We start from the raw sequence: 15,429 nt of genomic DNA on the forward strand, positions 1-15,429 counted from the left end.
TAAGTGATATTTTGCAATAATGTCATGGAAGAACTCGGTAACAAGCGTAACCATCATGCAATTTGCCATAAATAAAATTTATGATCATCCACGAAAAGCACCCAGTGCTTATGCTTAGTTTCTCGTATCATATGTGTTTGCAGTGCTCAAATCAATAAAAACGGGGATTTCTAGATTTTTATTTCAGATGACAAAACATAATCTAAACGGCTATGTATGACTTCAACAAAATGTCCGAAAATTAAAATTTTAGGCCTCAGTAGTTAAGATTTTATCAAAATTTTTTTGGATAATCTCTTCACATCCAACTATTGAATAATGTTGCTTCATTTTAATGCTATGCTTGTTTAGTTTTCTGTCCATGCAAAATTTCAAATAATGGTCAACCATTTTTATTTTATATATATATATAATGAAAGACAACAGCACCCTGAATTTCAGGAAAGATCATACATAGCACAAGGGAGGATTGCAACAAGAAAGATAAATAATAACTATATTGCAATAATCTTAGTCAAAAGTCCTTTTTGAATTACTGCACACAATATTCAAATTTTTATGCAAAAGTTTTGGAGGTCACAGCATTGCATAGACTTTCCTTTATTATACATTGAGAACATTAACTTTCTTCTGAAAATAAAAAGAAAGATTCATTATACAATTGTTAACATATAATAGTACGTAACTAAAATGCTAATAAATTTATAGTAAAGGCATTTAGTGAATGGCATGAATAGCAAAATTTTAAACAGCATATTGAAATTTGCAAAGACTATGAATAGATGTCTTATCTCTATGTAACACAGAGTTGCCATAGCACAGGGAAAACCTGAAATACAAGAAATTTAAAAAATAATCAACAAAACAGGAAAACTTAAGGAATTTAAGTTTTCTGCAAAAACCTGGGAAGTGGTGTAAGGATTTTTTTTTATGTTTCTTAGTTTTTAAAAAGTCATAATTGCAGCTCCAAGAGCAAAACAATGCCATCTGCATCAATTAAATAATGGAAGCTTATCTCTCTTTCACACATGTTCATAGTACAAAGTACAAGGCGTTCTTGGAAAAACAGAATTGAATACAAAGAGCAGCTTTATTTCTTTAGTGAAGAAATTCTATCAGGCAACTATTGTTACAATGCTTTTAACTCCTAAGAGTTTCCAGATTTTTGGGGAGTTGTGAAAATAGTATACTAATATTGTCAGAATAAGAATGCAACTGTAAAAAATGGATTTAACATTTATATGAATAAAATCTTTGAAAAAGAAAAACTTCTTTAAGAAAATCAATTTGATTTCAATTTCAAAAGATTTGCTTCAATGCACCTATGAGGGATCATTAAAATGAAAAATGTGCATTACAAACAAGTTAGTCAAGAATATTCATGGTTCATACACTTATGAGTAAAAAAAAATCCCTGACTTTTCCAGGTTTCCCATTTTTTAGAAAATTCCAGGTTACTCACTTCATTTAAAATTAAGTTTAAGAAACAATATTTTCAAAATAATCAAAATTGTTTAAAGTAGCAATGCGTAAGAACTTAAACTTTTCCACTTGCAAAGTAAAAAAAAAACTTGGATTTTTTAAAGTCTCTTACAATTTAAGTTTTTTTTTTTTTTTGTTCAAAATTGTTTTTATTTGTTTCCTACTTATTGAAAACAAAGTACTTTCACCTTATTTTAGCGTTTCTTTGATGCCACATGTCATGCATATTAGCATTTTGCTGTTATCGGCAGCAATCTTTCTCCGCTTTTGGTTTACAATTCTTCTCTTTATTTTCTTAATAGTATGTAACACAAAACATACTGAGCAAAGTACATGGCTATTTTTCAGTACAAATATGATTAACTTGTTGCATCGATGGGCACACCATATAATGCATAATAACAAAAATCAACATCTGTCAATCATAGGCAATGCCAATAATCATCAGTTTTTTTTTCTTTTGCATATAAATGATGCTTACATTAAAATTACAAATTTTCTTTTCTAGAAAATAATTAATTTTTAAAAATTCATAATTAATTGCACATTTACTTTCAAAAGTTTACATTGAGATAAACATCCAATTATGTTTTTGTAAATTTATGTCTATACTTCCATCTTGCAAACAACCAAATATGGCAAATAAGTAAAAAAATTAAGATTATTAGTAGATTTTTGAATTTGTAGCATAAAAGTACTTGTAAATAATTAATAATTCTTAAAAAAACTACAATTAAGACAAAATAGTCAGTTTTTAGCATATAAGCGTCTAAATCAACTAGAGTAAAAAAAAATGTTCTGGAGATAAAATTTCGCATTTTTCTAGAAAATAATTCCAAATTATCCGGAAAAAAGGGCACATTATGCGTTGTTATCAATAGCTGGCATTACAATAAACATCCAATGCCATTTTCAGAAACTTAGGCAATTAAAAAGTCTTGTGTACTGCCATCTTGGGAATGACCAATTATGGCGGCTACGACAAAAATTAAGAAATATTTTTTTGAATTTGTAGCATGAAAACAATTTTAAAAAAACAAATCTTCATGAAACTAAATTCAGTTGTAAAACCTTTAGCACATTTGCGTCCAAGGCAATGAAATGAGGATAGGATTAAGTTTAAAGATCAAAATTTTTATTTCTCAAGAAAATTATTTTAAATAATAATTTAAAAAAAAAACAACAACTTGCAGCACGTTTTGCGTTGTTTTCATTAGTTTGCAGTAAAAGAAAACATTAAGTTCTGTTTTGTTTTTGGAAACTTAGGCATTTAAGCATCGTGTCTACCTCCATCTTATGAATGACCAAAAATGGCGACTATGTTTCACACTTAGCTGAAAAGATTTTTCCGATCGACCCCACCATCCGCAGGCTTGTGCTTCAGAAGCAGTAAATTGTCTTCTCCCTGTTGAGGTTGTGAATAATTCCTGTTCACCCTACGGTTTTTTTCTTGGGAACTATTGGGGGCAAAAATGGCGTCTGCGGAATTTTTTTTTGAGTTGCCACTTTTTTTATTGCCAGCGTCATTTTTCCTCAAAACTTTTACAATTTCTTTCAGGAAATATCGCTTAAAAGAAGATTAGATCTCACAGAACAAAATTCCCTGGGAATTTTTTTTTTTGAGGGCTATATTTGGAAAATTCCCCGACATTTTTGACTATGTCATTTTCCCTGACAATTCCAGATTTTCCCGGAGCGTACGAACCCTGGAATATGTTATAATTGGATTGCAAGACATGTTTTAAAGTCCAGTGAAATAATGGGATAATACTGTACATAGAAACATCAAAAGCTCAAATACTGGGTGTTTATAATTGTTAGTTGAAAACATAAATCAAGAACTGGTGATGCTTAAAAAATTATTACATTTATCATTACTCTGCAATGTTCCTACCTTTTGTAGTTTTGATAGAGCTAGCTGCTGATTTTCTACCACCTTTTATTGCTGTTGGATCTAAATGTATAAAAAACACATAACATTAATTAATTAAAAAATATCCCGACCACACTTGTAGATAAATCCATGGCAAAATGTTCCCCTTCCCAATAACCATTGCTAAGTGTTTCATAAAGCACTTATTTTCACGAGTCAATGGTTGTAAAGAAAATATAAGGCATAGGAAATATATGAACTTAAATATAACTTACAGTTCCACATTCATATAAAATCTTGCAAAATCACCGATATCTTCTTTTACATGCACTGATATGATCTTACAAGAAATGCTAGGTATTTTAACACAAATGACTAACAAATCTGACTGTTTTTTTTTTCATATTTAAGTGGTTGTATGCTGCTTCAGAGCAACAGTAGGATATCTTAGTGTTATTCCTGGGATAAGATGTCTTACTATTGCTCTGAGTCGAAGGTATGTTTGTTTCAATGGTGCTATTTCTGATGATTTTACTAATACTTCTGGTGTGCAGCTAGGTTCTTATTTAGGACCCTTGCTTTTTATTTTATTCATAAATGATTTTTGTATATTTTTCAATATTGTGACTATCTTTTGTTCGCTGATGATTTAAAGCTATTTAGAAACATTCCCACTATCTTGACGCAACCCTTTTACAGTTTGATTTAGATTAACTGCACCGGTGGTGCATAGTAAATGGGCTTTATTTAAATATTAGTAAATGCAGTGTTTTGAGTTACAGTCGCAGATCTGAGCCAATGGGCCAAAGTGCATAGGAGCTGGCGTGTTGATTGGCAGCAGGTATTCTTTTCTGACGAAGACCGCTTCAATTTGTGGCACCATGATGGCCGAATTCATGTCAGGCGCTATGCCGGTGAAGGCAAATTCCGGAGTGCATTATCGAAAGCCACAGTGGAAGAACACCCGGAGTTATGGTCTGAGGTGCCATAGGATATCTTGGACGATCACAATTGCTATGAATTGTGGGCAATTTGAACAGTACCTGATACATAAACGAAGTTTTACAGCCCCAAGCTATTTTTTTCCTGCAAGGATTGCCAGGGGCTGTATTCCAGCAGGATAGTGCCTGTCCACATGTCGCCAGGACTGTCAAATCCTACCTTGATTTGCAGCAGGTACAGCTTCTTCCTTGACCTGCACATTCCCTGGATATGTCACCGATTGAACATGTGTGGGATTTCATTGGGCGGCGTCTTGCTCGTGATCCTCGTCCTGTTGCTTCGACAGACAAACTTTGGTTGCGCAAACAAACAATATAGAATACTCTTCTGCAGGCAGATATTCAAACTTTGTTTCACTCCATGCTGAGTTGTGTAGCAGCTCTTATTGCGGCACGTGGCGGCCACACAAAATACTAATTTCCATCTCTTTTTATTGTTTGTTTGGTTTGAAAATGTAATCATTTATTTGTACCATTACCACTCAACTATGCTTTAAATTTCATTTAACTATGATGCTTCCTTCATGGTGTTGCAATTTTTACAAACAGGAGTGTACTTATATTTTTTATGTATTATATTATACCATACACACATACCACTTTTAAAAAGTTTGATTTCTCAATGCTCTTTTTAAAAATAGCTCAAAACACATTTGATTTTCAATAATATATATATATATATATATATATATATATATATATATATATAACTAGTTAAATTACAGCACAGCACCATGTGTGAGATGGTAGAGGATGTGCAAGAATAAAAATTAAATTCTGAGACTTTCCAAATAAAGATACTATGCGAAATCAAGTGAATATCAAGTATAAAAAATTCAGCATCTTATTCCATAAGACAAAATCTAGGGTCAAATCAATGCAGATATTGTACTTTTATCTCAAATATTCATAGAAAAATAATGAACATTTTAAGATAATTAGGACAAGGATTAGCATAACAAGGATATTTTAGGACAATTTTTTAAATTTTGGGGATTTTAGAAGAATTGGAACAGCTACGACTCTTGTTCACCCGATGTTAAGTACATGAGACACATAAAATAATTATAGAAATTTCTCACCGCAGGAAACAAACTCACCTCCACCACTGTTGCTGAAAAAAGGAGATAATTGCATTATTAATTTTCGATAATTTCATGACAAAATTCAATTCAAAGTAAACATTTATTACTACATTATGCTAAACTTACATATTTGCAAATTGAGTTGGTCTTACACCAGTATGGCTACCACCACCTTGAGGTTGTCCAGCTCTGATGGGTTTAGCTAAAAGTTAAATACATAAATTAAAATATGTACAATAGATTACATTGCTAGGCAACACTATGAAGGAATAAACAGAAAATCCACAGAAAAATAAGTTCTCATACACAAAACCCTGAATACAAGAATGAAATGAGAAGGCATTGCAGTACTGCTATTAAACATATGAAGAATGTTTAAAAGTACTACTGCAGTGAAGTAAGCAGGGTTCGCCGATACATATCAGTTGCTATATATATCATGATATATATTACGATATATATCGATATTTATTTTGAAAATATCATGCTATTTTGATATTTTCGATATTTATTTTTTCAATTACGGTATTTTAAACATAAAAAGTACATAAATCATAGTAGTATTGTTCATTTATTATTAAAAATAACTAAAAAGTTATGTACTATATTTTTATGATGTATTAATACATCAATAATATTACAAAGTAATACAATATTCCTTTTTTACTTGTATTTTATATTCATAAAATTATTAGTAATGTAGCAATTTTAATTCATATTCAGGGTTTTCGCTACGGTCGCATTTTTCGCATAATGCGAAAACACTATCTGAATTGAGAAAATAAAGCAATGCATTTTCGCTTTTTTGCTCAAATAAAAAATAAATTAGTTTTTTAAAAAAAGAAGAAATGTATGATCCTAGAGAGGAAGCGTGCATGGCGATAATCAACTTAATCTTTTTTGAATCTTAGCTAAGATGTTTAAACTACAATTAAGTTCAATAACTATTAGTCTTATCCAGCATTATGTCCCCCCCAAAAACTGCTTTATTAGGAGGAGGGGACTGCAACGTTCTAAACACCAATTATGTTTTCTTTTTTTATTTTATGCTTTAAAAAATTGCTGTTGTACTTATTTCTTCAAGGATGTCACAAATGAAATATGAATTTTATTTTCAACTGGAGATGAAACACTGAGGCATATATAAATATATGAGAATGTGAAACATTTTAGCATTTTGCTAACATTTTTCCATCAATTTTAGCTTTTATGCTAAAGAACTTTTGAACCCAGCTTAAACCCTGTTCATATTGAATAATTAAATATTAAACATTGCTCAGAACAAAAGTAAATGACTTATGACTGTGCACCGACAAATGCATATTATTTATTTCTGATGAATCATATAACTGTAAAAGTAGCTAACAGATGAAAAATGAGTAAAACAGCTAATGCTAACTCCATTAAAATTGATAGAAATGTAAAATGAAATATTAGATATAAATAATGAAAGAAACCTTATTTTTAAGTCTACATATTGTAATTATAATATATGGGGAAAAAAAAGTGAGTTGAGGATGCATTTAGTGTTTTGAAGACTTTAGTTAGTGCTAATTGAAAATATTTGATTATATATCAAAATATCCGATATGTATCAAAATATTGGATATTTTTGGAAATATCATGATATTTTCGAATCCTGGAAGTAAGCAATAAAATCTCCATAAAGTACTGTCTGTTTCCTAAGTTGAGACCTCCCCTAATTTGCTGCTCTGATTTTATCAAAGAAGGGAGGGAAACTTGGAAGTAAAAGCTGCAAAATAGCAAGTGCGAGCAGAAAGTGCCCATCCTCAAGCTATCGCCCCTTTTTAAAATGGAATCCATCCCAAGTGCTAGTCTTTGCTTTCGAGAACGCACAATACATATTTAATCAAATGGAGGACAGTAACCACAGGGAGAAAAGTCCACATGTGCTTTTCCATCCTCATGATTTATCATTTGTTTGAGGCTATGGCATAACAGACAAACAATGACTAGTCATATTCCAGATATAAAATCAGTGAGAGATCTGGTAAAGTCTGACCGTGAAAATGAGGCACTTGTCAATCTATCCATAAAACAGGTAAAGAAGGAAGAAAGGACATGTACCATATTTATGAGCTTAGCTATATGATTGTAATTTTTTTGAATAAATTTTATGAAAGAGGAAATGATACTTTGATTATATAAGATCATAAAACTAGGCAACATTGTAGCCAACTATTCAAAATTTACAGTACACAGCATTAATTTTATTGTTCTCCATCCAGATGGATAAATACATCGAGTGAAATAATTTATCGTTTGCTAATGTTCATTTTTAACCATAAAGAATGACGTACATACTTTCTTAACACTTAGGACTGATCTAAAAAAGGATCAGTTTGAATTTGAAAGAAAATGTATTTCTAATTTATTTTTGTTAGGTTATTATTTTTAATTGAAATGATTAAGTTGCAGCAATAAATTCATTCAGCTCGCAAAAAAGTAAAAATGACAAGTTTTGCTACTTTATTGCAACCCTATTCTCGCCATTCTGTTCAATTTTCCTCTGCATTTTGCAGCCTTCAATTTATTTTTGTAAATTCATTTTACTTACACTGGTATTGAATCTCTTTTCCAATAAAAATATTTTGATAAAAAATGTACTGCTTCACAGAAGGAAAAAAAAGCCATATTATTTTATGCATAATATTTGCTGCATTACCAATGATTATGATTTGGAAAAGAAACTTTTGACTTTACAACCCAAGTGAATTTATAAAAGTGGTTAGCAAAATCCTTTCAAGAGTTAAATTTTAACTGCATCATTATTATGATCATATTCATTGTTTGCTTTGTTTACTCATGAATCATTAATTAGTTTCCATTTCATTTCATTTTATAATTTCTTCTCAAAACATAGTATCATTTCCTTAGTTTGATTGAGTAACCAAATCCATTATTATTTTTTTTTTTTTTAATCAGGAGTAAGAACAACACTATGGATTGCTATACTATAAAATGCAAAAAACACCGCTTCAAATTATTCACTCACACCAATATAGGAAACAACATAATTTCCTTTTGGGGAAAATAACAAATTTTGATGAAATAAAATGGATAACACGAATGTTCACATACACGAAAAGGCAACAAATCACAATGATCTACTCTAATTTTTAACAAGAATAAAGATTAAAACATTGACACTCATCACTTGTTTATAGACTTTAAGTCTGCATTTGACAGTGTGGATAGAAAACATTTAATGGATGCAATGTATGAATTCAAGATCCCAAGCAAATTAATTAGACTTGTAATGTGCACTATGAACAACACTAAATGCAAGGTAAAATTCAAGGGTGTCCTCTCTGAGGATTTTAATGTTAATAATGGTGTTCGACAGGGCGACTCATTGTCTTGCCTCCTTTTTAATATTGCTTTGGAAAAAGCTATTCGTGACTCAAATATCAACACTAGGGGCACCATCTTTTACAAATCAGTTCAGATCTTAGCCTATGCTGATGATATTGATATAGTTGCTAGGACTGTACCAGCCTTGAAAGAGGCTTTTTCATCTTTGGAGATAGCTGCTGGTCGAATAGGACTAAAAATAAACGACTCCAAGACCAAGTATATGCCTGTACAAAAAATTCCGCCAAATGAGAGGAACACATGTTTAGAAATCGGTACTCATTCATTTGAAATCGTTAGCAGTTTTACGTACCTTGGGTCCTGTGTTAACAACAAAAATGACACAATCTCAGAAATACAGAACCGAATAACGTTGGCAAACAAGGCCTTTTTTGGACTACGCCCCATCTTCAGATCGTCTTTGATTTCAAGAAAAACAAAGATCTTGGTTTATAAGACTCTTATTAGGCCAGTTCTAAGTTATGCTTCTGAAACATGGCCTTTGACTAAAACCGGAGAGCACAAGATATTAATTTTTGAGAGAAAGGTTTTAAGAAGCATTTTTGGAGGCATCAATGAGAACGGTGTCTGGAGACGACGATTCAATTTTGAAATTTACAGATTGTTTAGAGAACCTACCTGACATAATAAAAAGCATAAAAATTAGGAGAATGAACTGGGCGGCCCATGTCTCTCGAACGAACGAAGAAAACCCAGTAAAAAAAGTTTTTGCTGCAAAACCTGTGACAATTCGAGGAAGGGGACGACCAAAAATGAGATGGTTGGATTCTGTTGAATCTGACTTCGATATTCTCAAAGTTAAAAATTGGAAAACCCAGGCAAAAAGTAGGACGTCTTGGAGGATTCTCCAAAGGAAGGCCCTGGCCCACCCTGGGCTGTCGAGCCAACTATGATGATGATGATGAAAGATTAAAACATTGCTAAATTCTTACCAATATGAGCCATATTTCCTCTCCTTGCAAGATTTTTCTGTCTGACAGCTTCTTTTATACGATCAACTTCATACTGATAACTAAAAGAAGGAAAAAAGTACCATCATGAAAACAAAATTAACTTTAAGCAACAAAATACTTTAAAGTTAATGTGCTCTATATAAAAGCAGAAATAGAACAAAAATAAATAAAAAGGTGTTTAAAAAGTTTATTTTTATCAAGCAACTGTGAGAACTCACAGAAGAGTCTTTCCCTTGCTCTAACATATAGTGCAGCTCTGGTTAGTTGAGCTGTGACCTTAACTATGTTTACCTGTTTTAGGGGAGTTAAGTGAAAAATAGACATGTTATTGGCTCGGATTTTAGTTGGAATATTTTTGAAAAACTACTAAGAAAGTTTCTCAACTCAACTTAGCGCCAATTACTCCTCCCTATTTATTGAAACAGAGGTAAACATTGTCAGAGTTGGAGCTCAACTTCTTAGAGCCTCACAATATATATGTTTGCGTGTATGTGTGTTTTCTGAAAGTTTTTTTTAAAAGCTAAACCCTTTGTTTGTTTGTCTTCTTCCCACATTTTATTTATGCTAGCCTTTTGCCTTGACAACTAAATTGGCAACTGGAGTAGATGGGGCAAAAAGAAAAAGTAGTTCTTACATGACCATGTGACTTTTGTTGCTGTCAGATTAATTTTTTTTTTGTGCAGTATGCAGTTGGAGACTGGATTGCCCTTGAGAGAGGACTTGTTACTGAAGTGGGAAAGAAAGAATGGCCCCACAGAAAGGCTCAGGATAAAAAAATCCAAAACTATCTTTTGGTTAACTATAATGTTTGTTTAATTCCTTAATAATTTGATAAACATTTAAAAAGAGATTGTGCTGGAAAGGGGAAAAAAAGTTGAATTTCTTCAACAAGACAAGAGTATTTGAAGATTTAGTTTGGCAAGAACAAAAGATGCCTTGTTGCTATTGTAAAGTCTGTCAGCAATGTAGCAGTATAAAATGTCTTTTTTTGTTTTTTTTTTCTTTTATACTCAACTGGAATCTTTAAAGATGGAATAAGCAAGCAAGTCTTCCTGAGGTTGTCTTTTGTTTGCTTTAGAAGATGAGTGGAGTTGGCTGATGAGAAATTAGCTCCTTGATTCTAGCTAAGTACAAAGTGTACTTATTTCGTACTATGTGCATAACTACAGTGCTTTTTTTCACTACACACAAAAAAGTATCATATCTGTCATGCAAGCGTAATAAAGTTTTCTTATGTTTTGTAGGGGAAGTACAATGCTACGCAATACCATGCAATGCAATACCATGTGCTTAAAAAACACATGGGATCACTAGAGTCACTTTGACCAATTGTGTACCAGAAACCTTCATTCCAAGAAGTGCTCACACAAACCAATAGCCCATACCATACCGGAAACATTCCCTCCAAGAAGGAGGAGCCCAGAACTGATTATCTATGAGATTGCTTTTTTTTCTTTTTTTGCTTTGGTTGTTTTTTTTTTTTTTTTTGCTTTGTTAGTGTTTAGAGTAAATGTGTTTTTAATTTTAATATATTGTGTTTTTGTAAGATGATAAAATACTAAATAATCCAATAAATATAAGATCACGATATAAAAATAAATTTAAATTGCATAAATAAAAAAACTGATGATGTTTAAAGTTAAGTAACATAGAGGATGACCATCAATTTCTTTTTTTTTGCGCTTTGTTCCTGCACGTCTCCATGAACTGTCGTTGCACTCCAGCAAAGCCTCATTGTCTGAAGTCATCTACTTTTTTTGACGATGTACTCATGGGGTTAATTATTTTAAATTTCAACAAAAGGAATAAATAGATTTTGACATTAAAAAAGAATTTAATTCAAATTTGAAAATTTTGTACTAAATTTAGAATAAATGCAGAGAAAAATTAACAAAATTATTCAGTTGGAATCCTTACCGCTTCCTATCTCGCATAGCACTTTCTTTAGCTTCTTTAAGGAATTGTTCTAAAAGTTTTACCCGCTCCATTGTAGCCCGTAACCTCTTCTCCAGCTTTGGCAATTCACATCTTAGATCAGCATTATCTCTTACTAACTAAAATTAAAACATACATCTATTCTATAAATATAGAAGCATAGTGTTTTAGTATCCAAAAATATAAATATACAATTTTATAAATAGAGCAAATACATTAAATAATACAGCAAACAAGAACTGATATTAAATCCAAAAATTTAAAAACACTCCCATATTATGTAGAATCTCGTGGTGCAGAATTACAGAAGATATAAAATTTAAAAACATTCCAAATTTTTCTAGAAAACATGGAAAAAGAAATACAATTACATCTATACTAAGTTTTGCGAGTCACAAAAATAGTTTCAGGTGGGAGGTTGAAAAATGTTTTAAAAGCTTTACTTATGTACTAAAATCAATGCCAAGTATTTTATTTGTCAACAGATAGAAAATGGCAACAGATAAAATTTTAAATCATCAGACTTCCTCTAATTGAAATTGTCTGCCAACAATGAAATTGCTACCAATCATCTTAGAATTTTTTTTGAAATGTGCAAAAAAATAATTTCAGTTTTATACAATTTGGAAGTTTTAAACAAATTCCATCTTGAGAGGAAATTTTATTCTTTTGATTGGTATCAATATTTTAAATGTGCAAATAAATTTTCACAACGAAAATTGCAAAATAATGCTAATTCGGTTTAATGTCTTGGACAATTTAAAGTCCTAGAAAGATAAGATGAGCTAAAAACACTAGAGCATGTCACTTTTTAAACAAAAAATATGAAAAACTGCTGTCATGCAAAGCAACAATTATACAATACCTGTTTATGAACCTTAGTAAGTTGGTCTAAATTATTTTCTAAAAATGAGATCTTTTGTTTCTGTGCTAAGCTTCCTCCATTGTCTTCACTATCATCACCAACAGCAGATTTCTTCACGCGACTTTGAAGATCTTGTACAAACAGCTTTCGTAGGTTATGCAAAGTTTGAAGTTCTTTTGCCTGAAAGAAAAAGCAATTAATCACTTTTGACGTAATGCTTTTCAAAAGGCAACTAATTCCTCCAAGCCCCTAGTAAGGCATTTATGGTCTGAAAATAAATGCCTTATAAAAAGAAGGGGGAAAGAAAAAACAGAGATAGGGTCAAAGTTTCAACGGGGGGAAACAGAGAGGTTTTAAAACATTATTAAAAAAAAAAAACAGTTTTATCGAGCATGCAAGACCAATTTAATACATAAGTTTAATATCATTTCAGAGGTCTTAAAATAAAATAAACAAAACATCCTTGCAAAATGACATGCAAGTGACATTAAATGATGTATTAAAAATTTATTTACTATAACAAACACCAGTACAAATGTCATTAATACTAAGAAAGACTCTAATGTCATTTAAACTCTTTAAATTATAACAAATAACAGTGCTCATGCTCAACTATCCATAACCTGGGTCCCAGGGACCATTAATGAAACAGATTTGGGTCTTTTGGTGGAAAAAATGAGTTTCTTAAACTTTAAACAGAGAATCTTACTGTATAAATGAATAATATAAAAATATTTATACTTGGGGAAAAAACTATCCACATAGTGATTTAAAAAAGGTATGAAATAAACTACATTTGTCAATTTTGCCCTTATATTTTGTGATTATAATTATAAAATTACGTTCAAATGATACACTTGCTTTTATATATACAGTGGCTCCTAAAAGTGTTAAGACACCTACGACTTTCAATGAAATAGGCCCCTATCCTTTGCTAGAATTAATATTTCGGAATAGGTATTTAATTACAAAATTTATGATCAATTTTTAACAAAACTATATGAAAAATTTTAATAACATATTAAACTTTGCTCCCAAACTCTGCCGAGGAGGTCACTGTAAACTCCAGTCTTCTCACTAAAACTCCATTGACTGGTCAATAATAGGGGTGTGTTTGAATAGCTGATATAGAGATAGACCCATTTTAATTCCGTTCTGTTGATTCTACTGGTCATTGAAGCTTAACAGCATTTACTAAATAGACCTTCAGCATTTTCCCTAATTTTTTTTTCTGGTTCTTATCTTTTGGGTTTTCTGGGTCCCAAAACCCAAATTTTCGGGGAAGTTGCGTCCCTCTCTTGGGAATTTGCATAAAAACCCTGCTATAGAGTGTGAACGGGAACCCTGGAATACTTTTGCACTTGAAAATTAAATGAACTACCAACATTTTAATGCACAAAAATTGCAAATTACTGCAGACGTGTTTCGGGGTTACAAGAAACCCCTTTTCAATAAAATTTTTTGAGAGTTTTTGGATGAAAAGTCAGCTGAGAAAAGCTTTCCTCGGATAACTTTTCAACCAAAAGCGAAACAAAGGATGCAAAAAATATCTTCGTACTTTCGCTCAATGGGCTGTGCACAGTGTACAATTCAGAAAATTACCATAAAAAGTACATACCAGAAACAGATGCAAAAGAATTGTTGCCCAATTGCATACAATGCGCTAAAATTAAATGAGCATTTCATGTTTGTTAATATTAACTTACAATATTTACAAGTGTAAGCCAACATCATACAGTATAATAAAATATACAGTCAATTCGTGATAACTTAAAGTCCGATAACTCCAAGTTTTTATCAAGTCCCGACCCCTTTGTATTTTACAAGATGACTCGAATTCTATTCCAAAAGAAAGGAAAAGAAACAAGAGACTATGAGGGAAAAATTATTTCACCTTCACTTGCAATTAATGCACAAGAGATCTCTAAAGCAAGAAGAGCGCCTGTTGAGCTAGTGTGCGTTAAAGGAGTTACAAGTACCGAAATGAGTTAGCTCGATTTCTTTTGCTGTACTGTAGTGTTTACTTTGACATGTTGCCGGACCACGAATTTGCTTCGAAGCTGTCAAGTTGTTAGGTCAACAGATTGTACCTTTATTCAACGGCCGACCTAAGTTAAGATGCGTTCCCCTTCAGGGCCGTCCAAAGAGGGGGGCAATCGCCCTCGGCGCCACCAAATGAGGGAGCGCCGCAAGGTGCCCCTCGTTTCGACGGAACACAACGACATTCACACGAAATGAGGGGAGCCTTGTCGTATAAAATGCCCAGATTGCATAAAATTAGGGGCGCCTTTCAGCGCCGTTCATTTTGTGTATCTTAGATAGACAGTCATAGACACATAAAATAGAGAATCATTGCAATGATTCTCTATTTTTTTTCCTAGAGCACGAAAATACTCCTCTAAGTCTCCAAAACATTAGTTTCCTTTGTATCATTGAAGCAAATACAATTTCTGAGAATATAACTGTTTAGAATCAAACGAAAGGCACTTCTCCTTTGTCTAGTTCTCACCAAGTTTGTTTGAATTCTGCTCTTGCGTGCAGTGACATAACCAGAAAAAAGTTTTATGGGAACACATTCAAAAAACAAGAAACTTTTTTTAAAATCTGATAGGTAAAAAGGTCAAAAGGTGTCCGGTCAAAATTTTGAAATTTCTGGTTTTAAAAATACAATTTCAGCCTTAAAAATGCGATTATAGGCCATATTTATTGACGTTTAAGTAAGGGAGGGAGCTCAGAAACTGTTTCCGAACGATTTTTTTTTTTAAATAGATTAAAATCAATTCCTTCTCCATCTGCAAGTTTTTGAAATTGAATTTTCAAAAACACAACTTTAGAAAAA

At 31.9% G+C, this 15,429-nt stretch overlaps 1 protein-coding gene across 1 annotated transcript in view; it reads right to left on the minus strand.

Moving 5' to 3' along the window:
- Positions 1 to 410: 410 nt before the first annotated feature.
- Positions 411 to 15,429, minus strand: part of LOC129229163 (kinesin heavy chain-like) — a 121,377-nt gene continuing 106,358 nt past the window's right edge. The window contains exons 21-27 of the mRNA XM_054863461.1: positions 12,591 to 12,770; positions 11,708 to 11,844; positions 9,770 to 9,849; positions 5,568 to 5,643; positions 5,439 to 5,470; positions 3,377 to 3,436; positions 411 to 630 (exon numbers count right to left, since the gene is read on the minus strand). Of these exons, the coding sequence (XP_054719436.1) occupies positions 620 to 630; positions 3,377 to 3,436; positions 5,439 to 5,470; positions 5,568 to 5,643; positions 9,770 to 9,849; positions 11,708 to 11,844; positions 12,591 to 12,770 (576 nt within the window). The 3' untranslated portion in view covers positions 411 to 619. The remainder of the gene's footprint in view (positions 631 to 3,376; positions 3,437 to 5,438; positions 5,471 to 5,567; positions 5,644 to 9,769; positions 9,850 to 11,707; positions 11,845 to 12,590; positions 12,771 to 15,429) is intronic.

Source organism: Uloborus diversus, chromosome 1, assembly GCF_026930045.1.
Source record: "Uloborus diversus isolate 005 chromosome 1, Udiv.v.3.1, whole genome shotgun sequence".
NCBI lineage: Eukaryota > Metazoa > Arthropoda > Arachnida > Araneae > Uloboridae > Uloborus > Uloborus diversus.